The 27,739-nt window shown below is 33.7% G+C and overlaps 2 protein-coding genes across 2 annotated transcripts; one reads left to right on the top strand and one right to left on the bottom strand.

Annotated features, from left to right (window-relative positions):
* The first annotated feature begins 287 nt into the window (after positions 1–287).
* On the top strand, positions 288–16,546 carry LOC148605816 (uncharacterized). Its single transcript, XM_088547618.1, has 12 exons — positions 288–299; positions 859–1,150; positions 1,633–1,820; positions 5,812–5,919; positions 7,027–7,120; positions 8,381–8,430; positions 10,680–10,761; positions 11,586–11,866; positions 13,102–13,191; positions 13,499–13,762; positions 15,428–15,513; positions 16,252–16,546. The coding sequence occupies exons 1-12, from the start codon at positions 288–290 to the stop codon at positions 16,394–16,396; spliced, it is 1,692 nt and encodes a 563-aa protein (XP_088403744.1). The 3' UTR covers positions 16,397–16,546.
* Positions 13,951–27,457, bottom strand: LOC148605815 (uncharacterized). Its single transcript, XM_088550397.1, has 8 exons — positions 27,415–27,457; positions 26,081–26,185; positions 25,215–25,364; positions 19,210–19,479; positions 18,169–18,292; positions 17,834–17,957; positions 17,157–17,273; positions 13,951–14,251 (listed from the first exon to the last, which is right to left on the bottom strand). Exons 3-7 carry the CDS (start codon positions 25,314–25,316, stop codon positions 17,189–17,191), a joined length of 705 nt encoding a protein of 234 aa, XP_088406523.1. The 5' UTR covers positions 25,317–25,364; positions 26,081–26,185; positions 27,415–27,457; the 3' UTR covers positions 13,951–14,251; positions 17,157–17,188.
* Positions 27,458–27,739: the final 282 nt, after the last annotated feature.

Below are 27,739 nucleotides of genomic sequence, written 5' to 3'. Positions count from 1 at the left end.
AGTAGGATTAATTAAGCCCGTTATTGTTGATTAACGAAATGTAAATCATCAGTTATGGTTTCCAATGTAATAGAATTATGTAATTAAAGATTATCTTGCTATACAACTGTATTTATGGTAATGGTATTACACAAGTCTATTGGTCAATTTTAATCCGAAAAAGTCTGAATTAACTTGTCTGCAGAGAACTTGTTCACGCTAAACAAAACATTTTTTCCCAATGTGAATGACTTAGTGTGATTTCATGGAAGGAAATTAGCTTGATGTAAATACATGAAATGTATAAAATGGAAGAGAAGGTAGGAAGATTTTTCATTTTTCCATTAAAAAAATTCGTTAAGACATAAAAAGTAGATATTCTTTCCTGCTGCCAGCAAGGAAAAATGGGTAAGTAGGCAAATATTTTAAATGCAAAAACATGAATCGAGTGAATAGGGGAAAAATCTACCCTTTATATAACAGCATTTGAACAAAAACGGTCATAAAATGTTTAGGGGGCACAAAACATAAGGTAGGTAGATTAGTAAAAAACAAAAAAAAAGACAGGAATAATTTTATCTCTACAGATAAATCAATGTAAAACATTATATATACAAAGTTACACCTACAGAAAAGTTTATATTCAAGAAGTGCTCATCTTAATAGGCACCAGTCATGCTTAGCAAAAAGTGGTGCTGGAACGAGTATAACGGTCTTTTCTATGTTTTCTATTTTTCATTTAATACTGCTTTTCAAAGGAATAGCATGTGAACCGCTTTATAAATGGCTGGCATGATTAACAAAAAGTAAAGACGATGCATATTCTCCAGTGTGCATATAGGAATTGATGTGTGTATGTGTCTTGTTTTTTTAATGTAGAAACCGGAACCACTTCTCAATACAGAGAGATGGCGAAAGCTAAAAGCGGCCGTGGCGAACAAAAGATGGCTGGACGACTATGAAAAATTAAAACACGTTGAAATTCGCAAACTTCGAAGAGGCAAAAAACTTACCGGATTTAATGGACTATCGAATTTAGTTCTCCCTTGCCTGATACGACGACCATCAATTATATTGCCCGAGGACGAAGAGCGAATCAAGAAAATTTCTACAAAACCGGAAAACGATAGAAAGAATTCTACCAGTGGGCAAGAATTGTCTGATGTCGAGGGTAATTATTGTAACTTTTATCTCAAATTAATTGAAAAAAGTTTTTATTTAAAAACCCCTACCAAATAATCATATTACTGTACACATTTTTGAAGTTTCCTTGAAAAAACTAAATCATGATTGAATGATACGTACGCAAGAAACTGCCAACATATTAAACAAATCAAAACAAAAACAAACAAAAAAAGACACACATATAAGATTTATAAATTTTGTTGGAAGATATTAGTGCTGAATACCCTACCAGAGCACCTGATCCATGAGAGTCCGTAACACCAATTCACTTATAATTTTCCATGTTTTTCTTTAATTTTCAGTATGCTGTTTGTTATTTTAGTCGTTAAAGTTTTGTCTAGTCACTTTATCTCTTTTTCTTTATTAATGATTGTCGATTTTACTTCACAAAGAAAAAAAAATAACCGAAATAAAATCTGAAATTCAAATAGTGCAGGTATGAAAATTTTCGTGTTTATGTTCAACCAGATGATGCACCAGAGACAAATGATACAGACAGGTTAACCAGTAGTCAGGACAAATATATCAGAGCATGTAGAAAGTTCAAGATCACACCAATAACCACGTTTTATAAACAGCTCACTGAGAATTCCATTATACTCAAACATCACCATTTCACTCCCGACGAGTTCAAGGCATGCGCTCTTGCTCTAACAGTAAGTATCCTTTTAGAAAATATTTTATTGAATTCAATCTTCATATACATGTACTTTTCATACGGTTAAGCAGGAAAATACATGAACGATGTCCATACTAGGTGTACATGTATATTATATGAGTCCAATTCTAATGAATGCATGGTGTAGAATTGTACCAATACCAGGCTATTTAACCTCTTTTCAGAGTCGAGTAGATAAAAACTGATGTTCCAGGGGAGAATATCATTTTTATATATTAGAAGGAATAACTCATAATTCTTAATACTAGTATTTAACACTGTCGATAACACAGTTTCTCATTTGACTAAATCGAGACTTGAGCCAGATTCTGTAGTATAAGAAACCTTGAATCTTAATAGGATTTCATAAAACGTAACTTATTTCAGTACCTTGATAAAAATGCGTAGCTAGATACCTTTTTTTTTTGTTACCATGTACATTGTACAACTATTCTTACTTTTTCCTTTCAATACAACTGTCCTGCAATGCTGTTCTCAATTATTTAGTCAAAGATTGCTCTGACGTGCAATGTCTGATTTGCCAGACAAGCAGGGTGGATCCAGACACTTTGAAAAAGAGGGGTGCCATCCGGGATTCCGCAGAAAAAGGAATGTGCTTAGACATTATTTGCCATTTTTGTCAATTTTACACACGAAAATGACAAATTTTCCAATACAAAGGCATACCCGACACCCACCCAACCCCTGGATCCACCACTTACAATTTAGCTGGGGTCGTGAGATGTCTGAGCATATCCCATACCAAAAACGCGGAATTTTGCGCACCAATTTTTGTGCGCGGTTCGAAGCCAAAATTTATAGACTCTTGAAACGTTTGAACTGGATATGTGATGGAAGTTTTAGCTATTAACAATATTATGTATAGGCTAAAAACCACTAATTCCACTTTCCATAGGCTTCTATGCTAATTTCACAATATTCAATGGCTTCTCTGGACTTTACCTTAACTTTAACCTGCAGAGGACTATATATCAGCATGATTCTACATATGTCAGCTCACAATCCTCAGAATGGCATGTGGGGTTAGCAGACTTGCAGTGCAGTACTGGTCACCGGAAGTGAAGGGTCTATAAATAGCATGGGAAATCCCAGTGTTTTCACAAGATAGGGGTATATTTAAAAATCATTATGGAGATTAGGCTTCACATCACAAGAAGCAAAATGCACCTATAAAATGTACAGAATTGTTTTTCCTTTCAGAAACTGTTTAAATTTTTTAAATAAGATGAGAACTTTTTTCACAGCACTATGAGGAACAGGGGTAATTTCTGCGTAGGACTATTTTTGCGTACGTTCCAAATGTTCATTGGTTGAATTGGTGGTCTGTAACCTAAAGAGTCACTTTTTGTCTTAGAAAAATTAAATAACTATACAGGTATCTTCCTACACACATACTGAATGCATTTGCAAAGTTTCAGTCAAATGTGACAAGCACTTTTTTATATATTTGATTTTTAAATATAGGGTAACCAAGTTGTGCGAGCAAAAAAGTGACAATATTCTACCATACTTAAATGCATTAAATATTTGCAAAGAACTTTTTCTGACTTTTCAAATAAAAAATATCAATCACAACTTGTTTTTTAACAATATTAATAAAGAAATAGTTTTAAAAGTAATCATTTTCTGAGAAATTGGTCTATTTTTAAAAATTTATTTCTGACATGCCTCCCCCTTTTTCTTGATCACATGTCAAAAATCCTAAATCTTTAAATTTTCACAAAAGGTGATATATTTGGCTTTAAATTTGTAAATACAGTGTTTTCACATTAAAACATGACCAGTAAAGGGCACCTAAAGCAAAAAAAGTACTCAATAATGGATTTTCCATGTTGCCATAGGGAAATGCTGATATGGCCTTAACCGCAGTAATGAAAGTGAGTTTTTCCTCATTTCTAACCTAATTTTTGCTCAAATCTACACAAAACTTGATTTCAAGTGCTTATTACCACCATATTTAGGTAAATATAGCCCTCAAAGTTTAATATTTGATATTTTTACTAAATTTTCTACACTTTTTACAAGATAGGACATAAAAATCAGCCAAAAAGACCAATTTTCCATAATTTGGACCTATAACTTAAAAAAATGCATATTTTGAAGGATTTTTGTAGTGTATTCCTCTCATGGCAAAGTTAACAAGATCTTCAAGTAGTTTAAAGCTATTTCAAGAAACTTTTCATTTAGTCATGGCTTCTTCTTAAGGCTAAAAACCACTAATTCCACTTTCCATAGGCTTCTATGCTAATTTCACAATATTCAATGGCTTCTCTGGACTTTACCTTAACTTTAACCTGCAGAGGACTATATATCAGCATGATTCTACATATGTCAGCTCACAATCCTCAGAATGGCATGTGGGGTTAGCAGACTTGCAGTGCAGTACTGGTCACCAGAAGTGAAGGGTCTATAAATAGCATGGGAAATCCCAGTGTTTTCACAAGATAGGGGTATATTTAAAAATCATTATGGAGATTAGGCTTCACATCACAAGAAGCAAAATGCACCTATAAAATGTACAGAATTGTTTTTCCTTTCAGAAACTGTTTAAATTTTTTAAATAAGATGAGAACTTTTTTCACAGCACTATGAGGAACAGGGGTAATTTCTGCGTAGGACTATTTTTGCGTACGTTCCAAATGTTCATTGGTTGAATTGGTGGTCTGTAACCTAAAGGCTTGGTAATTTCCGGCCACTTGCCTGGAAATTAAAATGTCGCGTGAAGACTCCCACGCTTATCGTGCTTACCATGTTTACCATGTTTACAGTTGTTATTCATATTGTTGATCAATTAAATACTTGTTGATTTACGAATTTTATTCATATTTTAAAAAGATTAGTTGGTAGTGTATCAACTAAATTCATAATAGTAGTGATATCAATGACGTAATGACTCTATGGCTGGAGGGAGGTCCTTGATGACAATTTAGGATGTTTAGTTTATTTTTTATGGTTTTATTCATGGGAGAAACAGATTCTGCCTCATTTCTTTCGGGGATTAAAGAAATTCTCTACTCTCAATAGTTAAATTTTAGATTTTAACCATCTCGAGTGGAGATATCATGTAATCCCCTCGAGACTGACGGAGAAACTATATTTCTCCTAATCACAGGCTTCATTCACACCGCTCGATGGGTTGAAATCTAAAATTGAGTGGAGAAATCCTGTAACCCCTCGAAACTGAAAAAGAATCTATATTTCTGCAGTGATTGATGATATGAGAATGGATATTTAAAAAAGAAAAAACAAAATTTTATGAATTGAACATTATATTAAGTTCAAGATCACGGAGTTAAATATTATGAAATTTGAAAAATTCCCAACGATGTTAGAACTGTCAAATTTGCGATGCAAATTTTTGTCGTTCCCTCCGCGGGACTCGAACTCATGGTCTAGGGCGCTGGACTTTGTGCAGGCGGCGTTGCCATAAATGTCACAGCGGTACGAGTTCGAGTCCCACGGACCTTTCTATACGTTTACATTATCTTCCCTGTATCAATTTGATCCGATTGAGCAGTGTAGCGAATAGAGTCGTCATAGGTCTTCAAAATTCCCAACGATGTTAGAACTGTCAAATTTGCGATGCAAATTTTTGGTCGTTCCCTCCGCGTGACTCGAACTCGTACCGCTGTGACATCTATGGCAATACCGCCTGCACAAAGTCCAGCGCCCTAGTAATCCCGTATTTTTTTATATGGAACAAGTTTGTCTGGCAAATCAGCTGAGCAATCTCGGACTGTTAACTTTTGTGTGAGGGTTAGGAGCTGAAACAAGCGTGTTTACAAAAAAGATGACCATTTACTCTTTTAATGTATTTTCTTGTTTGTGTATATATTATATATATTGTATATTATATTTTTTTTTGTGGGGGGGTATGGGCATGAATTATTATAATTCGAAAGTTTAATTTACCCGACCCCATTTAACTCAGAATGGCGCTTGATAACACAAGTCTGATTATTTTCCAGTGTAACCCAACAGTAACAAACCTCGATATAGAGGGCGGACACATAGGTCCAGAAGGAGTAGCCTATCTCTCAAACATCATTTATGACTATGATATTCTGATCAAACTAGTAAGTATTCTATACCTCAGACAGACCAGTAACAGACCTCGATATAGAGGGCGGACACATAGGTCCTGAAGGAATAGCCTATCTCTCAAACATCATTTATGTCTATGATATTCTGATCAAACTGATAAGTAACATATACCTCAGACAGACCAGTGGCGGTTCCAGAATTTCTTAAAAGTGAATCCCCTCTATAACTGGCCGAAGGAAAGCCCCCTTCTCTGGAACCCTTACATCCGTATATGCAGTCACTTACTTATCTCTTGATTTTGTTAACATTATTATTATTTATTTGAAGGGGTATGGTTTCCAGAGGTTGGACATCCTCATCTGTTCGAAAATTAATTCTGTTCAAAGTATGGACGAAAATGAGCAAATGATATTTTAGATATACACCCCTTTTTAAAATCTACAAACGCAGATATATTTGCTATTACAAAGCTTTTATATATCTCAGAGATTCTCACACAATTGATTCCTCATGTATTTGAGTACAGCATACCTGAAATGAAGAGGATGAAAGTAGTGCACCATAGGTCTTAGGCAGGTGTTCTCTCCCTTGGATTGGAGAGCTAATGGAGGAGTGTATGAAAATTTTGTTACATTCGTGCAAATTCTGGACAAATATGATCAATTACCAGCACTACCATGGAACGCTTTTTTGTCTGAAACCCTCCTGGTCCCTCCTAATTTTTTAAAATCACTGGATCCGCCATGATCAGTGGATATTTCTATATAATTTACGTTCACATTCAAAATATATTCTACGAGTTTTGCTGTTTACAATTCTGAATGTTTGAACTTTTGAGTACTGTTAACGTATTAATTTTCGCGGATTCTGTCACGTGAACATATTCGCGGGTATCGATATTTGTGGTTTCAAAAAATGATAAGCGTTATATAGTGTTGAAAATAAATTTTGCATGTACTATGTTTACGCTTTTCTGTCCATCGCGAAAATAGTGAAAATTAGTACACTGCGAAATTTATACTTTTACAGTATCTTTTTAGAACCTTTTTTAAACTCACATTTGTTTCTACGAAAATACGACTTTCCTTTCAGTTAGCAATGGTTGCCGTGAAATATACTAATTCTCTCGATAATTTCAGAATTTAACAAAGAACAACATTGGACCTAGAGGCTTTGTAGCATTAGATTATGCAATGGATAAAAATCTACATCTTCAAGAACTTAATTTGTCTGGTGAGTAAAACTCCATTATGGCTTTTTCTTTATTATACCCATATAGTGATAGTGGTGTACATCCGTCTTTCCATATCTTTCCTTCCGTTAAACAGGGAGGTTGCATCTCTTATTTTGTTACCCCTCATTTACTGTTGAATGGAATTGAATAAAACTTTCCGAGATTCCGTATTTCATGTTTCTATTGTGCACCTCTTGTTTTATATATTTTGATCCGAATCGATATGGGGTTCACACAGTTAAACTTGACTTTGTCATTTAAAAGTATTGTCATTTCTTATCCGTTACGACTATACTACACCAAGAAATGGAATTATAGATGAAACATTCAAATAATTTTCATTATACGTTCCCATATAGTGCACCTCTAATTTTAATTTTGATCTGAATATATTTAGGGATCAAACATAGCATGTTATTGAATGGGGGAAGGTCAAATTAGTGAACATAGCTCACAATTTTTCTAGTTTGTTCCTGTTTTCGCTTCTTTTTTTCAAATAACATTTTGTAGTAATAAGTAAAGCAGTAACACTAAAATGTAAAACACTTTTTGTATTATCTCATTTTGGTGTCATAAAACAGTAATCACATTCGAAAACCCTTCATGCACATCTAAATTTGATACCCAACCTTACTATGAAATTTTATCAAAATCCCTTGAGCGGCTTAAGAAATTTTGCGCTTACAAGGTTTTAACATGTAAAACCCTTAATTTGGATTATCTCCCATGGGATTCCTTTGACAGTAATTATATTCCTTCATGTACATCAACATGATATCCAAACTTCCTGTAAAATTTCGTCAAAATTCCTTGAGCGGTTTAAAACGAGTTGCGCTTACAAGAAATGTGGACAGACGGACGAACGGAGAGGCAGACAGAATGACAGACGGACAAACTAGGTGAATTCAAGAAACCCACAAAAAAAAAACAATTTGTTTGCGGGGGTATAAAACAGTAAAAAAATGTGAGAGTATGGAAGAGCACCGGTTGGTAAATGGATCGTGTCAATATCAGTGTCAACAATGCGGTGATATATATTTCATTGCATCAGTCAAGTTTATACGCGATAAAATTCTCGCTTTGAGTCGAACCACATTGTTGGTGTTCACATCATTATCTATTTCGCATGTATTTTATGTTTCTACAGAAAATTTCCATTCACACTACTACATTTGAAAAAAAAAACGTGAATTCTCAGTCTGAGGGAGCAATTGAAAAATAAATAACTATAAGGAACCATGCTTTAATTTTCTTTCTAGACAACAACATCGGTGATAAAAACTGTAACATAATACGACAGATACTTGCAGTAAGTATTATCTTAAAATAGAGCACCCATTGATATGTCGTTATATACATCATAAGTACTTTTGCATTGCTATTCCTTTCAGGGACGCACAGTTACTTTTTTTAGGTTGAATGTTTGAAATATCCTTCTAGAGTGGATACAATGTAGATATCTTTTGCTGTAAACTTAGCGAGAAATTAAAGTTTCAACGTTAAACGGCCTAAATCTACCCCTGACAACCCATGCTTTTCAAATTTTAGGGTGGGGGCACGCCTGCCACGCCCCCGTCTGAATCCGCCCCAGTATTTTAAGTGTATGTTGGTTTGTCTTTGTGGTCGTTCATTTATCTATTTATTATTTTTTTCATTTTGTTAATTTCAAGACTAAGGATAATCATAAAATGGTGTAGTGCTTCAGCATGCATTTATTTCAACATTTTAACATTTAACATGCACACATTTATCGCCTGTCACTTTCATACATATATATAATATACAGCTAGACTGCAACTAAACTCATTCCTACAAATATATCATAACATTAACATAAGTATTTATATTTCCCTTGACTGTTTATGTAATTCTGGCAAATGACTTTTTTTTTAAATTGTATTAACTTGTGTGACGTACGAAGTGGCGAGATATTATTTGATGCCCTCCGAAAAGTTGCGTTTTCGTCCGTCTGTCTGTCCCCGACTGTTTCCAGATAATATCTTAGAACGGATCATATATTTGTTTTATAATTCGTATAGTTTTTTAGTACCGTACACTTCTGGTTAAGGTAAATTTTCAGCAAAATTCAAAACGTAGTTTTCGAGTTAATTCATTTTGAACATTTTGCCATCCCCTTTTTTACCATTACGTGACGGTGTATCAATAAAAGCCCCTATTCAAATTTATTTTATCCTATTTTGTTGGATGATAACTTACATTTTTGCTCATTGGTGATTCAACACCATAGGTCTGATCTGTGGTACAATATATTTTAGTTCTTACATCATTTGTTTTTAATTCAGCAATTTCCTAGTCCATGACTTTATATTTTATATAAGTTAACTTGGGACTTATACAGATACTGCCACACACTACTCGGATACGCTATTAAAGAATAAACTAAAAAAAAAAGAGTAGAAACGTCGGAGTAGAAAGATGTCAAAATACCAAAATGGGCTTACCAGGGGCCTATTCTTCTAGATTATATTTTAAATTTCAATACCTTTCTTTAAAAACTCGGTTGTTCGCTTAAAGATGATAATTGATTTTCATATACTGGCTAAATCGGAACGAATTTCATGCATTAAGGGGTCTGTTTTGTGTTATATCCAGGAATGTTATTAACCAAATACAGTCATGTTATATTAGTTATATGAGAAGTTACTCCTTGAAACACGTGTTCATCAGAACATTCATCGGAATGTGAAATATTTTTATTATGGTATTGGTATTCGATGGTTCGATGCCACTGCTGGTGGACCAAGGTCTCTGTGGGTATTAGCCAACACAGGAGAACACAGAGAAGAGAGGATTGCAAGGTGATTGTGGGTCCCCTCTCAAGAATAAGGGCATAATAAGAGAAGAAACTTGTTTTACCCCGAATTATATCATATATTATTTATCAAAGTTTGTAGTGTTAGAAATTTCAAAATCTCTAAAACACTGAGCCCATGTATTTCACTTGGTAGAATTTCTTAGTGATGGATTTCGCTTCCTATTTCGATACGTTTGGTTTTGAGAACTACTTGTAAACAATTTATTTTTGGATTTATATCTTCCTATGTATTTGATTCTAATGCTACTGATGAGAGGTTACTCTTTGAAACAGATGTACTGCAAATCGAAGTTTTCAACATATATATATGATTTGTATATTTTTGTATTTTATGTAGTTTCGTCCAACTTTCATCAGAAAATAACTGTTCTTTATTTAAGAATTGTCTATGATAAAAATTTTGTCCATTGAAAAATAACATAAATTTTCCATGTGTATATTGTTTACTGCGCAAGTGCAATAAACAAAATATGCACATGGAAAATTTATGTTATTTTTCAATAGACAAAATTTTTATCTTAGCCAATTCTTATAAATTAATTTGAAACCATATTTTTTATCTTTAAAAATGAGAAAAGTAGCTCTGAATTTAACTGAATAAAGGTGTGTAATTATTTTTATTTATCGATTGAGATATAACAAAATTATTTTAACCAATCAGATTACAGTATTTATCTCAAATTAATTTATTAAAAATTGTACATTGATATTGTTTGTTCCAGGGAGACAATCTTCTAAAATCTCTAAACCTTAGCAATAACAACATTGGAGACATAGGTGCTAATTACATCGCTCATGGACTTGGTATGTTATAATTGATAAATTATGGACATCAATGGCGGATACAGAAATTCCGAATAGGGTAGGGGCGCTGGTGGTCTTAGTGGGAACCACTCCAGTGATTTCAAGTGATTTTCTTTATAATCAACCAATATTTTCGAGCGTTGGGGCGGGGATAGGCTATGGATATGCTATGTGTTTTATTGTATTTAGCAAGCCAATAATCACAAAAGAAAGGAACTTAAAGTAATATTCAACAGAGGATCTCGGGCATTCTGTGGATTAGAACCCTCTTTCGTTGATAAATTTTGTTGATTTCGTGCAGTATTTCAGTAAAAATGAGCAAATACTAGTTTTAAACCCCTTTTTCTAGAATCCCTCTGGAACCCCAATTTTCAAAATCTCTGGATCCCCCCTGTTATATTACGTTGAGTTGATCCAAACATGACTTTGCTATAGTGACGCCTTTTTGGAGCGAATATGATGTGCTGTAAAAGAAAAGATTTTTCCAAGGGTATTATAAAATATAGTGTATAAAAAATAACGTCCCTCTCGGCAAGAAATTATATTATATAATTCTTTTTTATAATCACGTTTGTTGTTGAGTAGGGATTAATAAACTAAAACTCAGACAACCGCAGTATTTTCAATATATCATCTAGTACATATACATTTTGTCTAATATGTCGACGGCCTTGACAGAGATTCTGTTTTGGTCCTGTGTTTTTAAGTATAAAGTGTTCCCCTTTGAAATTGAAAACTTCTCTCGGGAAGTATTTCACCCAAATTTCTAGTTTCATCTTTCAATTAGAAAATATTCACAATGTTATATAAAATTTATTTTTCAGTAAAGAACGACGAATTGAAAATTTTGAATTTAAGTTGGAATAAAATAGCCTCACGTGGTGCTTCAGCGTTAGCCTTTGGGTTATCAAAAAATACAGACCTACATGGACTAAACTTATCATGGAACGCACTAGAAGAGGGCGGTGCGCATGCTCTTGGACTCAGTTTAGAACAGAATTCTTCATTGAAGGAGTTAGATTTAAGTTCCAATAGAATAAACCAATCAGGATTGGCAAAGGTTTTGAAAGGACTAAAACTCAACAGCACACTAGAGTCTTTTACGGTAATACAACAATATTGAACACTATTCTGTAATTTAAACAAATCCCGTATATTAAAAAAAAATAAAACTGTAGCGGTTGATTGCTCTAATTGGTATATTTAGATAGCGAGCTTTATTAACTACGCTTCTATCTAGCGCACCCACTTTGCTCAGTTTGTAAAGCACTGGCGTACAGTGTAAGACATCTAAGGCTCAATCCCCGGATAGTACGATTATATATTATGTCGATTGCATCGTTATTGACACCACTAGACTAAATACCGACTGATATGACCATTCAAAGTAGTTTTATGACTGATTCATACACTAAATGTCTGTAGAAACGCTGAACCTAACTATGAGAAACACATTTTGTCTACTACAACCGAAAAAAGTGTTGTGTCATTCATCTTTTGCCGACCTAAGTACACATTTTGTTTATTTAGACAATATTTAGCTATGTTAACCCCTTTTTACGTTGAATAAGTTCAAAAACTGTCATAGCCAACACTTTTTGCGTAGAGATAGACAAAATGTGTCTACCTGAAATCTTTTTATGCAGACGTATTTTGCCCACATCAACGCATACATTAAATGTTCGTCAACACTAGATATGCTCTGATGTTTTAAGACAATGCACGTTTGTGTCCAGTTAGACAAATTATTTTTAATGAAAATTTTAAATGCTGACATGGTCAAAATATGACTGACGAAAACGCCGAGCGTTTAAATAAACATAATATATTTCTTTCAGTTACATTGTGACTGTGGATGGTCATTACAGTCATTATTTTAGCCAGCAATTACATTACTGTTACATAATGATTCCATGAAAATTATCATGTTAGTTGTTTCACTTCTCTGGAAATTTATTCTAAATGGCAGATTTATTTTAGTTTGCCATTTAAGGAGGTAGACCTAGGGCAAGGGACATAACTCTTGAAATCAATGATATTTTTGTATCATATTCAATTTTATCAAAGTATATCGAACTTTCAGTCGAAACAGAATGAAATCAATCGAAGTTACTTTGATGCTTACATGAGATTGATGTAAAATACTGAATACAAACGTTCCAATGATTTATAAGAATTATGTCCCTTACCTTTGGTCTATCTCCTTAATTTTCTTTTAGTTATTCTCATTCAATAACAAATCTTGTTTATCTTCATTTTGCTCCAAATGTTTAGTTAGAACAATCGAAAGTTTAGAAAACAATTTATATATTTTATAATAATGTTTTACGTTTGTTTCAGTTGGCTGATAACCCAATCACGGCGGCCGGAGCGTTGGTAGCTTTAACTATTTCAGAGGAGCATGAAAGTCTTAAGTTTTTGGATTTCGGTGTAAGTAATCGTTTTAGACGTTTACTTGTAACCAGCAGTTTGTACTTATATAAAATGAAAGTAAACTTTTCAATCAAAATATTCAAAATTGAAAAAGAAAATCAAGGCAATTTACAAGAAAATGATATTGAAGTGAAAAACGTTTTCAGTTTTATTAATAGAACAAAATCATTTGAAGGGACGCCAATAAATTGTCTAAATATCGCTTAACCGACATATATTGAATGCACCTATCTATAACAAAATATTTCACTTTTTGTATTTTGCATTTTTTTTAATAGTGATATCTGCCTTCTATTTTGTACAGAATCAGCCGGTTTCAGAGGAATTTGAACGAAAATTATCAGATATACGGAAAAAGAAACGGGTCCATGTCCGATTTGGTAAAATCATGTCTAGTAAGAGACGGGAGAAGGAAGGAGATGACACAATCTTCGTTAAAGGTGACCCCCGTTTGATCTTACTAGAATATACACGGATAAAAAAGATTCACATATTAGACATATTTAAGTCTTTTGATCTTGATGGCAGCCATTCTATTACTTGGGAAGAGTTTAGACAAGGAATTAAGGTTGGTATGATTAAATGAATATTATATACTTATTGACTGGGTATGAGGGAAATAGCAAGTTTATTGTTCCCCTCGACTGTGACTATTGCCCTCGGCGTATTGTTCCCCAAGACTGTGACGATTGCCCGAGGCGTAGCCTCGGGCAATAGTCACAGCCGAGGGGAACAATAAACTTGCTATTTCCCTCATACCCAGTCTATAACTATTTTATTATACCGAAAACATTAGACTTGTAATACATTTACTCCATATCCCTCCATTGTTCATAGTTGAATGATCATCTCAAAATGATAACCCAGAAAAACGTTTTTTTACAATATTTTCAATTTGAAGGTCACTGATATTTTCCCCTCATCACCTCAAAATGTTCAAAACCATGCATCTTTTGGCAATATTTTAATCTGAATGTTGTCTCATCGACCTTTTTACCAGTAATTCATAGGAGTTTGAATTTGCAGAAAGTAGCCTTCAACATCAATTACATGGTGTCTGTAAGATAAAGAACAGCGACATTGTACACATTTGAATATTGTCTCGCAAACATTCAGTTTCATCTGTGTTGAAGTGCAAGACTTGTTGATATATGCAATAAATAGTAGAGGGGAATAACTAATATGACTTACATTGTTTTGCTAGATATTTTTTTTTTTCAATAAATGCTGTGTTCGTCTTCAAAACACCTTATTCAAACATTCTGAAATGTTATTCAATTTGTTAATCTTAATGTTATTCGTGATAATATCGGGGTTTTCATTAAGAGAGGGTGAAGTCCGAGCGTTCCGAATAAATATAAAACTTTTGTTCGAGTCGGTGACGGAACTAAAAATCCGCGAAAGCGGTTGACATTGCCGGTCAATAGTCTGAAAACTATGGACTGCTGAATAGTCAAACACCGAAAAAGGAGAAAAATAGCAATTTTACTGTAGAAAATTCTGTATTGATGTTTATATACTGAGGTATAATAAATATTATTTTTTTTACTGTCAGTGTCAAAAAGGATGAATGGCAATTATATTGTTGTTTCTGCCGATGCCAAAAATAATGACAATGATTTTACTGTTGTTACTGTCAATTGAATGTCAAATAGACTGACTATGATGTCATTTTTGTTACTGTCTTGCAACAATATATTAGCTGTAATATCCGATGAACTCGGGAATATGTTGAAGGACAAGTTCCGCCAATAAAGACAGACATTAACATCCAGGTGGGGTTGTTGTCTCTTTGACATATTCACCATAGATATTCTTGTTACATTGTTACCAAATATCTAAATTTCTAAACAGTTTTTTGAGTTAATGTTAGTTTTTGGGACGACAGTGATATACCGTTATACGTCGACTCTTTCAAAGAGGGAAATAATATATATATATATATATATATATATATATATATATATATATATATATATATATATATATATAAATCTCTATAAACTGTCAAATTTGTGATGCAAATTTTTGTTCGTTCACTAATTTTGTAACAAATATCAGAATACATATTTTCACTTGTTGCGATCACAAAATCAAAGTTGTCTTGCCCGATCAAATTAAGTGAAATCTAAAATATGCTGACACAAATCACTGGCGCCAGTTTTCGACAATATTACTTATGCTTTTAATCAACCTTTGGACGTTTCATAGAGAATGAATTTGTTCTTGTTAGAATCACCAACTTCCAATTAGAGCCAGTGATATAGAAATACTTATACAAGCTGTTGATATAAACCTAGATGGTAAAGTGGATTTTAGGTAAGCTTTGTAGTAAGGTACACATATAACCAGCTTTGTAGACATATAGAAAATTGATAAGTAAATCGATTCGATTTTTTTTATCTATATGTACATGTAAAAATAATTATAATCAATCGAACGAATTTAGTGGGAGATTTTACTACATTTTATTTTGTTTTTGCCCTTACTAACACTTTGTGTGTCTAGACGAAGAATACGCATTTAAGAATGCAGTATACATATTTATTCTACAATCGTTTTATTTGAGCAATCAAAATGCATTGATCGTATATTTAAAAGTGATATGGTCATTGACTGAATATAACTTCTCTGTAGTGACGTCAGGAGCGTTACATTATTTTGTCGTCCGCTTTGAATATAAATAGTTTCTTCCTTGTTTAACACGTAATTTTTTGTTTGAAATTTTGTCGCAGTATTAAGACAATAACAGTGCACTGACTTGACAAAAGTTTGATTTACGAATTCGGCCAGAACCGACGAAATTGCTTAGCACAGCCCCGCATGTTCCCGCGGTTCTTAGCCACTTCCGTATATCAGTTTTATGTGAAGTCAGTACACTGTTGATGTTTATATAAAAGAGCGACTGGTTGAAGTGGGCAACCAGATAAAAATTATATACAAAATAGAAACAAGAATAAATGACTGCGATTCGGCTTTTATTAAAAGCTTAGTCCTTCTGTGGCATAAATCTATTTCTCTTTTATTTTTATTGTTTCAATTTATTTTTTATTTCAGTGAGTTAATTATATCCCAAAAATCCCACAAGAAAAGAGTTGAAACACTAAAAGCAAAAGGGGACGACGCATTTAAAAATAGCAACATTGGTTTGATAAACGGAGAACTTCGGAAATGGTTTGCTGAGAGATTAAAAGACACCTAATTGAATGATGGTTTATTATCACCCAGTGAATCAATATATCAGTGCAGTTGACAGCGAATTGCATAATGTATTGTAATAGTGTTAATACATTATTATTTAATCAGATATTATCAGTAGCTCTTTTGTAAATTACAATAAAACGGATTTTAACTTCCATTACGAAAACAAAATCACAAGTATATTCTCTCACAATGAAGCAGAAAACAGCAAACAAATGCAATTCAACACATCGACCTAGTTCCTTACAAGTCAGTTTCTTTTTTGTATTTTTTACAGATCGAACACTCTCCTAAACATAATGAAATTTCAAAATAATGAAACGATAGTGCTTCACCAAAACAGTTAATATACATCTTTCGATGATTTTAAGAAATAAAACATCGCCACCATCCACACAAAACTTTTAATACAATGATAAATACAAAAATGTATAAACATTTTTTGAATAATGATTTACTCAGAAATGTTTAAATGGTATCCTGGATTGTGAAGATATAGTAATATCAAAAATTGACCGGCGATAACTGGGTTACACACAAGAACTATCATACAATACGGTTAAATATATGATATATCATTTAGTAAAATTAGTATAAAATTACTAGTAAAATGAGACAGTTGAACTTTAACCACTCAAATAATGCGATTTACTGTCGCTAATATTTCAAGCTACGAAAATTCTCGAACAAAATTCGCAAAGATATTGGACTGTAATCATTATTGTTGTGGAAATAGTATCTGCGAAAAAAAATGTGCTTACAGGAATGCATACCACCGTAAAAAATCATTTGTTCATTGCTGAACTGCAGCTTGTGTCCCAATTTTTCCTCTTGGATGGATAATCTGTGCGAATTCTTGAGAAGCTGCAACTTTTGACCTGAAAAATATTGTGGAAAGATACCTTTAATGGACAATGTTATAACAATTGCAATAAATAGTTCAAAAAGGAACCCAAAAACAAAAATGTTATTTGCATTATTTAACGTGATAAAAACATAACAAAATGATCATACTTTTGTGTTCTAGAAAGGTCTATCAATGAATACTCTTCTGAAAAATATTCGTAACCAAATAAATATCAGCATCAAACGGAAACGAAAATAAAATTCTTAGACATAGCAGTGCTTTTTAAACCAAATTAAAAAAAAATGTATGTCTGCTATTACCATATACATCCTAGTTATAAGCTAAAGATGGTGACCCTAAAACTGTTTTGTCATTTCTATACTTTTGAATTACATTTTTTATTAGATAGACCCAAAATTTATAACAAGTCTTTATCGATAAATATTTTAGTGCATATGACATGTGAAAAAAAGGTGAAGATATTTAGAACAAAGGTTACACCACATTGATTGAAGATATTTCTTGTAATGATCTGCTTATATTTTTGCTGAATTATTATTACTGTGCTGTAGAATAACAACTGTCACCTACCGTTGTCCTTTTTTGAAAAATTTAAAATAACAGAACACAACCATTGGGACTATTAGTGCTGTAGGAATCAATGTTGCTAAGAGAATCGTTGTAGTTTTTGTTTGCGATGTCAATTTCTTACATCCTATCAAAATAAACATACAAAATAATTTATGTTTACCTTTCACATAGAATAACAATACGAGGTTTATTCATTTAAAACCTTTTGGAGTTATATGTATGCACATACAAATTAAGAGTTGTTCATTGTTGCTTTTCCTGATACAAGCATGTCAGTGACTTACTTGCAAAAAAAGAAAAAAAATATTAAGAGACCAAGACATTTAAAAACCTACCGTATATGTCTTCATCGAATGTCCAATCATATTTAGACGTTGATGTATCACATTTCAGACAAGGATTGTAATCACTATTATCTGCATTTAATACACATTCTCCATGTATTCTGCAAAATCCATCCTAAAATAATATATGGTGCAATGATATAATACTGATTAATTTTCTCTTACAAGTAATATTTATATATTATTATATATTATTTGCATTTTATTTCTTTTATATTATTTTTTCCCGTATAAAGCCATTTATATTTTGTACATTATTTATCTCATACTATAATAATACATGTAACGTAAATTCTCTAATTTTGCTTCAATTTTCATACGGCTTGACCGGTGTGGAAAAAAAATTTCTCATTACTAGTGACTTTTTGTTCTCAGAGTTCGATTGGCTTAGAAATTGATTGTCTTGGACTCCACCTTGAATCGCCTCGATTGCCACTGTAGTTAAATTTCAGTTAAATGAGATAATTTTGGGGTTTTCTTACCTTAAACAAGAATTATGCAGGGACTCGGGAAGATTTGAAGTGATAAAAAACCTTTGAAATCGTCTAGTTTCTTTGTTTGGAATGTTTGCTTCATGTGACGTGAACATGTTTCCTACGAATCGGAATCATAATGTTTCGCGCGCTTTACATTTTTGGGTATTTTTGACGTTTTTAGTGCATAAGAGAAACAGAATCTACACTCAAAGGTTGTTGATTATGAATTTCTCACATCTCGTGAAATAAATTTTATATAAAAATTATACATTATATATTATATATGTAAAATTTATTTCACTCGATGTGAGAAATTCCATGATCGACTCTTTATCGTTGTAGATTCTATATTTCCAAGCTTAAACATAAATTTGTTCACTTTTAATGTTTATATGACCCAATAACTATATTGGTTTGTTGTACATTTGTAATTGTACCATGCCTTGCAAAAGTTTTATTTCAAAATCATAAAAAATTGCACTATACTGAATTTATTTTTAGAATATGGATATTAGCGCCTTATTGAATAATTGTTATCGAATTCACTATAGCTTACTTTGAGCTTAAAACACCTTTCCTGTCGTATTAACAATGTCCTGGCAGAGGTAGTCGTAAACCAACATCTCAACAGGTTCGCTAAATGCACTGGCATCATTGCTGACACTGATTTGGTAACTAGTTGCAAAATATCTTCGTCTGAATTATGAGTTATTGATCGTTTTTGACGTCCGATATCTGTGATTGGACACAAAACTTCAACTAAGGTTTCATGTTTTGTGGAGGTTATCTGTTGATGTAGCCTAGTGTACGTGCCGTTAGCTGAAATCTACGGAGATTGTATCATAAAATGCAAATATATTAAAAAATATATAGTTGGGATATATAAAGTATGGCTATAATATAATCGAAAAAAGTATATTGGTTAATATATGTAGACTTATATTGGCCACTTGACTGGTCTTGAAACATAAAATTAGGTTACTTCAAAAACAATGATGCAGTTTGAAATTTTTGCAGTAAGCGAAAAGGCAAGAAAAATGGTGACTGTGCAATATGCTAAAAATTCAAACACATAGAACATTCCACCTTTTCTTGAGACTGTAAAGACAAAGGTTATGTCCGCGAATGTGATCGTTTGACAGCAAGTGTGACAATTTATTTATTCACGGTATTTATAAAAGGTTAACTAGCGCAATATAAAAAGTCTGCGTAGTGATGGCAAGCTCTGGCATAACGTATGAGTTGTGAAATGAAAACTCCATACGCAGGTGCTGAAGGGACGTTGTCGCAGATGAAAGGAAAGTTGACTACAAGGAATGAAAAGTCGTTGCGTTTGTCGTATAGTTTGGTTAAATGTTTTTCTTTAGCACTGATCTCATAGTGTAGGTCAAGATACGAGGCTGACATCACACTGTAGTATCCTTTATCTGAAGTTCTTTAGGGGTAGATACGATGGATAAAATCGCTAAAACTTGGATCGTTTAATTTTAATACGTCATCCATATAGCGGAAACTGAGATTAAAGGATACAACTCCGCGATGTTCCTTCTTTAGAATCAGATCAGCCATAAAGTCATATCCTCATAAGAGTGAAGGAATAGGTCCGCAAATATAAGAACACAATTTGTTCCAGTTGGAATGCCGACCATTTTTTAAAAACACGTCCACCACACTAGACAAATATGTTGTCGATAAACAATTTCAGCATTTTAAAAACATTTTCCTCGGTATATTTTTTTTGCAAAGTATGAGGAATCCTCACCATGAACTACATAGTTGTATCTTGGAGTAACAACGATGTTTAATGTTGTTCCTCTTTGCTTTTGTTGCTTTGGATGTATTGTTTTAGTTGCTTTATGTTCTTTGTTGTGCATGTCTGGTCTTTGATTACCGCTAAAGCCTTGCTTCCATAGATTTCTCTTTGAGTCGGGATTTTAACTGAATATGGAGAGTATAAAGAGTTGAACAATCATTTGTTTAAAAGCTATTGTATTCTGATAATAATTTTGATATGAGGGTTTCTTGAAGATTTTTCGAATTCCTCAGATCCACATTGAATAATACAACTACGGGAGTAACAAGTGTCGTGGTAGGACTGGAGACCCTCTTTGACAGCTGTGAGTATAGAAGTTGAAAATTTTGACAGAGGTTTGGTAGTACATTTTGCAGGTCCAGCTATGCAGCTCTGTTTGTATGGATTCTTGTGGAGTTAAGGAATCCAGTTCATAGACGGTAGATCACAATAATCGTCGATTGGAGGTAAATGTTCTTGAGATGATTTTGTAGAAAAAAACATCTAGATATAATGATTTTAAGTTGTTCGAAGAATACCTGATATAATGTTCTCTGATTGTTTGAAGATTATGAAAAATCTAAAGTTCCTAAACAATGATAAAGAACAGAAAATAGATTTCCTAAACCCAATTTTTGAAATTATCTCATTCAGGGCTTCTTTGATTTTCTGACAAAAACTGGTCGCCATTTCAATTTAAATGTTCCATTACATTTCTTCACAAAGCTTTCACTTTGGATAAAAGGTTATTAAATATGTTCCTTTGATTATATTTCATTTAAACTTATTTCTGGCTTCAATTTTTGTAAAGAAATTTATGTAAAAAGTTTAACGTTTTATCGAAAAAGTAATCAAAGGAAACAAGATTCGAATGTTTACTGAAAATACTAGTATAATCCATGAAAAAACAAAACAAAAACAAAATAACGCGTACAAAAAACATAAGTAAATGAGGAATTCGGACTCCACTAAAACTTAAGAGTATGGAATGTGGAATGGGTGTACCGGTAGGGAAAATATCGTGTTTCTAAAAAGTTTCATGTCCGGAATAGAGTCTGTGTTGTTATTGCGTATGAGTTGTGATAGGAAAACTCCATTCGCAGGTGCAGAAAAGATGTTGCCAACGAGGTAAGTTGACAATACGGAATAAAATGTAATCGCCTTTGTTATATAGTTGGATCACAAGTTTTTCTTATCTTACGATCTATAATAGTAGGTCAGGATAAGGGGTCGAAAACTTTTTTTGTTTATGTCTTAACGAACTTGCAAGTTGGTTTCTTTTTTTGATTGACATTAGCGCTCACAACAGATCGATTGTTGTACCTGATATTCGACCATTTCACAAGATAGATCACTCGTCTCATAAACTTCGTCTTTATCAACAATTTCCCCCGTTCAGGTCCGGGTGTTAAAAGAATAGGCCTGCAGCAGCGCTGAGCTTGTCGTAAAAGGCGACTAAATAGTGCTCAGAACTCTAGCTGGGGACTGGGGCGCTCTGCCCACAGAGCAACTGGGATGTGAGCCCCAGGTGGTGGAATGGGGTACCCCTGGCGTGTTACATGCTGGGGTTGTCAGGCTATAATACGGAAAACCTGACCGCAAACCATAGTGGTGCACAGTGTTGGGAAAGATGCCACGTTCCTCGCACGTTAAAGAACCCTACTGTGGTATTCTCCCGGAGTAGGAACTATAAGGCTCCGCCACAGGAGGCTAAATTGCCCGACCCCGCCCACCTCTCCCTATTTCCAGTGGCAATCAAACTTTGTCGACCCGTTGTCCTTGTGTCCCACCCCTTTTTCATTTCATCATCATTTCATGTTCATCGTCTGAATATAGCTGAAATATTGCTGCTTGGATGTTAAACAACAAATAAACAAACAAATTTATCAACACTTTAATCAACAAGATCATTCAATCCTCTCCATGAAAGTTCGTATTTTAGAAAAAAAATTTACCATCCTACGAATAGTCCCGTTCTAAGTAAAAACTATCGTAGGGAAAGAGAGGAGTATGGATACGCAGACTAGGTACTGCAATACCGTACGGATGCAATGACATCAAAAGTATAGGAAACCTTTCAAGCCAATATAACAATAACATAAATGTGATGAATGTATTTGACAAAAATCAAAGACGGGAAAGGAGTCATGGCCATCGCCACTATACGTCACCTAAGTTGCATGATGTCTCCATAGATGGTCTCCTTCCTTTCATACAAAAGCATCTTGGACTTCATCACATTAGAACCAAACTTTATTCTATACCTCTCACTCTACTACACTCCCTTTACAAAACAAGTCTTGACACTCCTGTTTCTGACCCCACCTCATCATTATACAGACTTGTTGCCATAATTTTGAATATTGGTTTCCACAGACTCTTTAAACCAGTTTGTGTGAAAAGTCAAGATGAAAAAAAAACGATCATTTCTGCCACTACCGTTTGTCAACAACGGTATAGATGCAATTAATTTGGCTAACATACTCCATCACAAAAACGTTACCAACAAAATTCCCCATATTTCAAAGACAAATCCATACCAATTATTTCATATTCCTATACTTCACCCATCGCATCCAAAATTTTCAATGATAAAAGGCTATTGCAGAACCTCGATATTGAGGACTTCAAGGCTAAACCGCCTGACTGTTCTTGCAAAACCTCTCCATTCAAATATGGTCCTTCTGGTCACGTCGTTACGGGAGATTCAACATTATCGAAAACGAATCTCTGCGTAATATCCTTTCTAAAGGTCCCAAGTACTGTGAACCACGCTCCATAAATTGGAATTATAACTTTAAAGTTCTTACACTGCTACCACTCTCTCCAAAGAAGAGATTGTGGAGAATCATAAATCTGTGCTATCCTCTTTTGGTCTCTCTACCAAGGACGATGATTGTGATTTACCGTCTATGTACTGGATTCCTAAACTTCACAAGAACCCATACAAACAACGTTTCATAGCTGGATCTGCAAAATGTACCACCAAACCTCTTTCAAAACTTTTAACTTCTTTACTCACAACTGTCAAAGAGGGTCTACAGTCCTATCACAACACTTGTTACTCCCGTAGTGGTATTAATTCAATGTGGATCCTGAAAAATTCGAAAGATCTTTTGGAGGCAATCAGTTCAAGACTATTATCTGAATATAATAGCATTAAAACCTATGATTTTTCAACACTGTATACTTCTATTCCCCATACTCAGTTAAAATCCCGACTTAAAAACATTATACATCGTTGTTTTTCCAAAAAAAAGATGGGACACCTAGATACAAATATATAGTTCTTGGTAGAGATTCCTCATACTATGTAAGAAATAATTCCAAATCATCTTCCAAATATACAGAGGAAGATGTTTACAAAAGGCTGGAATTTTTAATTGACAACATATTTGTCCAGTGTGGTGGACGTGTTTTTCAACAAAGGTCGGCATTCCAATTGGAACAAATTGTGCTCCTTTACTTGCTGACCTATTCCTTCACTTTTATGAGGCTGACTTTATAGCTGATCTGATCGGAAAGAAAGAATATCGTTTGGCTAGATCCTTCAATCTCAGTTTCCGCTATATAGATGACGTATTATCTTTAAACAATTCTAATTTCGGGGAATTGATACATCGCAACTACCCAAAAGAACTTGAGATAAAAGATACTACAGACACTGTGAAGTCAGCCTCACTTAGAAATCGATGGTAAAGGAAAACTATTGACCAAACTTTACGACAAACGTGATGACTTTTCATTCAGAGAATTGTCAACTTTCCTTTCATCTGTGGCAACATCCCTTCGGCTCCTGCGTATGGAGTGTTCATATCACAACTCATACGTTATGCCAGAGCTTGCCGAAACTACGCAGACTTTTTGTATCGCGCTAGAACTCTAACAAATAGGCTTCTGGAACAGGGTTGTGTTGCTACAAGATTGAAGTCATCACAACAGAGGTTTTATGGTCGTTATCGTTACATATCTATACTTCTTCGGTCAAAATGATTAGAACTATAAATATGAAGCAAAATCAAAACTTGGATATATCAATCACGTCCGTGTATTAAAATCAGGACCCACTTATCAAAGCAATGGCTCGGACCCTTTTTATCAACGAATTGTCGATACTTTATGATTTGTCTACTTGCAAATGTCCTGTTTACCGAACTTGTTAAATTTGGGATTATATTTCCCCCACAGGGAGTAAACACGACCCAGGAACAAGCGAAGGTTTTCTGTAAAATCTTACTTAGTTTTACTCCAGTATTTGGTGCTTGTTCAGAGATCCCAGAAGTCGACATAAACGATTGTATCACTACATATGGTTTTTACATACGGTGATTAAAGTTGAACAACTTGGATATCAGTTTTTGCAATCTTTTAGGAAATTAAGGAAAATACTGTTTACATTTAGGACGGTAAGAGTCGAATAGTCAATGCGTATTCTTTTTTTTTTGGGGGGGGGATTTAACTTGCGTAACCTCAAACTTGAGGTTCCTTTGTTTCAGCGTTTAATTACTCAAAACATACTGATTTCGAATGAATCACTGGTGAAAGAACTTATAGACTAATTTACGCTTATCAAAAAGTAAATCATTGTTTATCATTATAGAAAATTTATATTATCAATCTGTCGTTTATCCCAATCAAGGTTTCTTTCTTTCCGTCGAATATAAACTACCTAGAACCTTATAATTGTGTTTTACAGTTACCATTTTTGCAAACGACACAGTGGAGAATATGAAAGCAACTTGCATTAAAGAGTTAAGAATGAACAATACCTTAAAAGACTCTGGTCCTACTGTTAAACCATCTGTAGCATCAATACTCAAAGACGAGATATGTGCATGAAATCTTCCTTGTTGCAATAATGGAGACTGCATTAATGGTAACTGCTTCTGATTGTGTTTGCTATATCGATATTGCTAAATCTTGAGAATATAAATTGCTTTTCAGTTTTAATTTAGATCATACTTATTACACGGAGCATATTTTACTGTTATACTGCAAATTAACATAAAAAACGAGTATTTTGAATGAGAAAATAGTGTTTTGATATGTTAAAATTGTCTAATGTCTACCATGTTTCTCAAGAAACTTCAATATGTAAATACATTTAAAAAAGTATAAAAGCCACATTTTTAATTTCGAAATGTTTTATAAAATAGCAATGGGATCTCTAGTTTTAGCTTTCAGTTTTTACGATGTCAAATAATATCCATCAACCATCATCTCCAATAAAAAAGAAAATCTACAGACAAAGCAGTCATGCATAATCTACGTTAATTATGGATAGGAATGTCAGGTGATACATTTTAAACTATTTGGCCCTACAAGACCAATGCAGTTATGAAAGCTTTAAATCTTTAAATGATACGTTCGCTTTATTTTCCGTTTAGATAGAATAATTTACAGGGCTCTAGCCTCTCAGATCTTTGTCAGAAATAACGATCCTACAATTTCGTTGAAAGAAAATGCACATGAGATTTTTTGTCTTTCATTCATGAATAGGTATAAAATTTGCATTAGACATTATTTATCAGATTTATCGGTGTGAATGTTTAATGTTTTTACTTAAATACACCACATCTATTTTTGTAATGATTTTCAACAGGGACATGCAGGTGCAATAAAGGATATACGTCACCTGATTGTTCTATTGACATAGCAACACCACCAGAACTAATTCTTGTTAGAGTGGAAGGATTCTGTGACACATGTGAAATTCCCTGCAATATTTCCTTCATAATAGCTGAAAGAGTAATCAAGGGAACCAAGGTTATAGCGGTAATCAAAAGAATGTAATACAGGGACAAAGACCAGATATGGAAAACATACACAAAAAAGAACATGAAGTAACTAAAATCATGCATACAAAGAAACAAAAGTAAATGAGCAACTCGGACTCCACTAAGAACTGGGAGCATGGACCAGGTGCACCGGTAGGGTAAGCGTCCTCTGCTTTTCTAGAAACTCCCACCGAGTTGCTCATAAAAAGTCAAATCCGGGGTAGACAAACGACGAAAGGAAAACTATGACCCGTTGTATAAATCAGTTTTCATGGTGCTGATGGATACACCATAACGATCCACGAGTTCATGATGACGACCATAAAACTTCTGTAGTGATGACTTGAATCTTGTAGCAACATAACCCTGTTCCAGAAGCCTATTTGTTAGAGTTCTAGCGCGATACAAAAAGTCTGCGTAGTTTCGGCAAGCTCTGGCATAACGTATGAGTTGTGATATGAACACTCCATACGCAGGAGCCGAAGGGATGTTGCCACAGATGAAAGGAAAGTTGACAATTCTGAATAAAAAGTCATCACGTTTGTCGATTTCTAAGTGTAGGTCAAGATATGAGGCTGACTTCACAGTGTCTGTTGTAACTGTTGTATGCATAAACTCTACTTCTTACTGCATTTGAGCTCTTTATCGGACATTATGAAAACTAACAAGAGTTTCACAATCTTTCAGTTTTCGTTTTTAAATGCAACCTTAAACTAAAGTGAAGACGGTAATTTAAAACAAAACGAGAAGCACTTGACAAAATATCGTAGATAAGTAAATTGAGTTCAGAATAATGTGCCCGTCGAAGTCGTTTAAAGAAATTTAATTATAACTTTTCATATATTTCTCTTCTCCAATTACAAATTTATAAATGAAGAGCAGTTCATATAATCTTATCATTTACTCCAAAACTACGAGGAATAGTTGGTTAAAAGTGTAATAGAGGACGTTTAGGAGGTTATTCGTTTGGTACAAGGAAGTGGACATAAGCTTATTTGATTTCATTCAAACATATATAAATAGGAAGACTTATTCCTTTTAGTGATTTAAAACGTTCTTAGATTCTACATAATTGCACGAAGTCTTCATAACAGTTAGCGTTACGAATTTAATACATGACCTAAGAACCACTAAGGGTCTGATTTCAATCTGACAGAAAATTGTCTGCATGACAAATACTAATCGAAACTACCTAGCCTTCCTCGTTATAGGAAAGTGTAACATAAATATCGGAATAGTTCCGATTGTACAAAAACGGAATGTTAAAATATGGACAATTAGGCCTACAGACAAGTCGTCCCATCTTAAACGACACCTTTAGATAATTGGTATATCTATTAGGCATCTCTTGCTTATTATTATACCCTCTTACAGATTGAATTTTCTTTGTTTTATCAATGCTTAAAAACATGAAATGACGGAACAAATATTTATGTTTCATTTAAGACCCATGTGCTTTCTACTACCATGACAGTTTACCAGATGAAAAATCCAGGACAACTACCTGCAAGTCGATA

Source organism: Perna viridis, chromosome 10 (genome assembly GCF_037379345.1).
Source record: "Perna viridis isolate PV_CMFRI_1.1 ecotype Kerala chromosome 10, ASM3737934v1, whole genome shotgun sequence".
Taxonomy (NCBI): domain Eukaryota; kingdom Metazoa; phylum Mollusca; class Bivalvia; order Mytilida; family Mytilidae; genus Perna; species Perna viridis.
Note: the sequence above shows the minus strand (reverse complement) of the source record. Positions and strands in the feature narration are given on the sequence as shown.

Excerpts from the sequence above, each read along its gene's own strand:
- LOC148605815 (XM_088550397.1), bottom strand. The coding sequence starts at position 25,316 with ATGCAGTCTCCATTATTGCAACAAGGAAGATTTCATGCACATATCTCG. Across the intron at positions 19,480-25,214 it reads TAGGACCAGAGTCTTTTAAG|ATTTCAGCTAACGGCACGTA; the intron begins GTATTGTTCATT and ends CAATCTCCGTAG. Across the intron at positions 17,274-17,833 it reads TTTTTCAAAAAAGGACAACG|GTCAAAAGTTGCAGCTTCTC; the intron begins GTAGGTGACAGT and ends AATATTTTTCAG.
- LOC148605816 (XM_088547618.1), top strand. Across the intron at positions 1,821-5,811 it reads CATGCGCTCTTGCTCTAACA|TGTAACCCAACAGTAACAAA; the intron begins GTAAGTATCCTT and ends ATTATTTTCCAG. Across the intron at positions 15,514-16,251 it reads GATGGTAAAGTGGATTTTAG|TGAGTTAATTATATCCCAAA; the intron begins GTAAGCTTTGTA and ends TTTTTATTTCAG.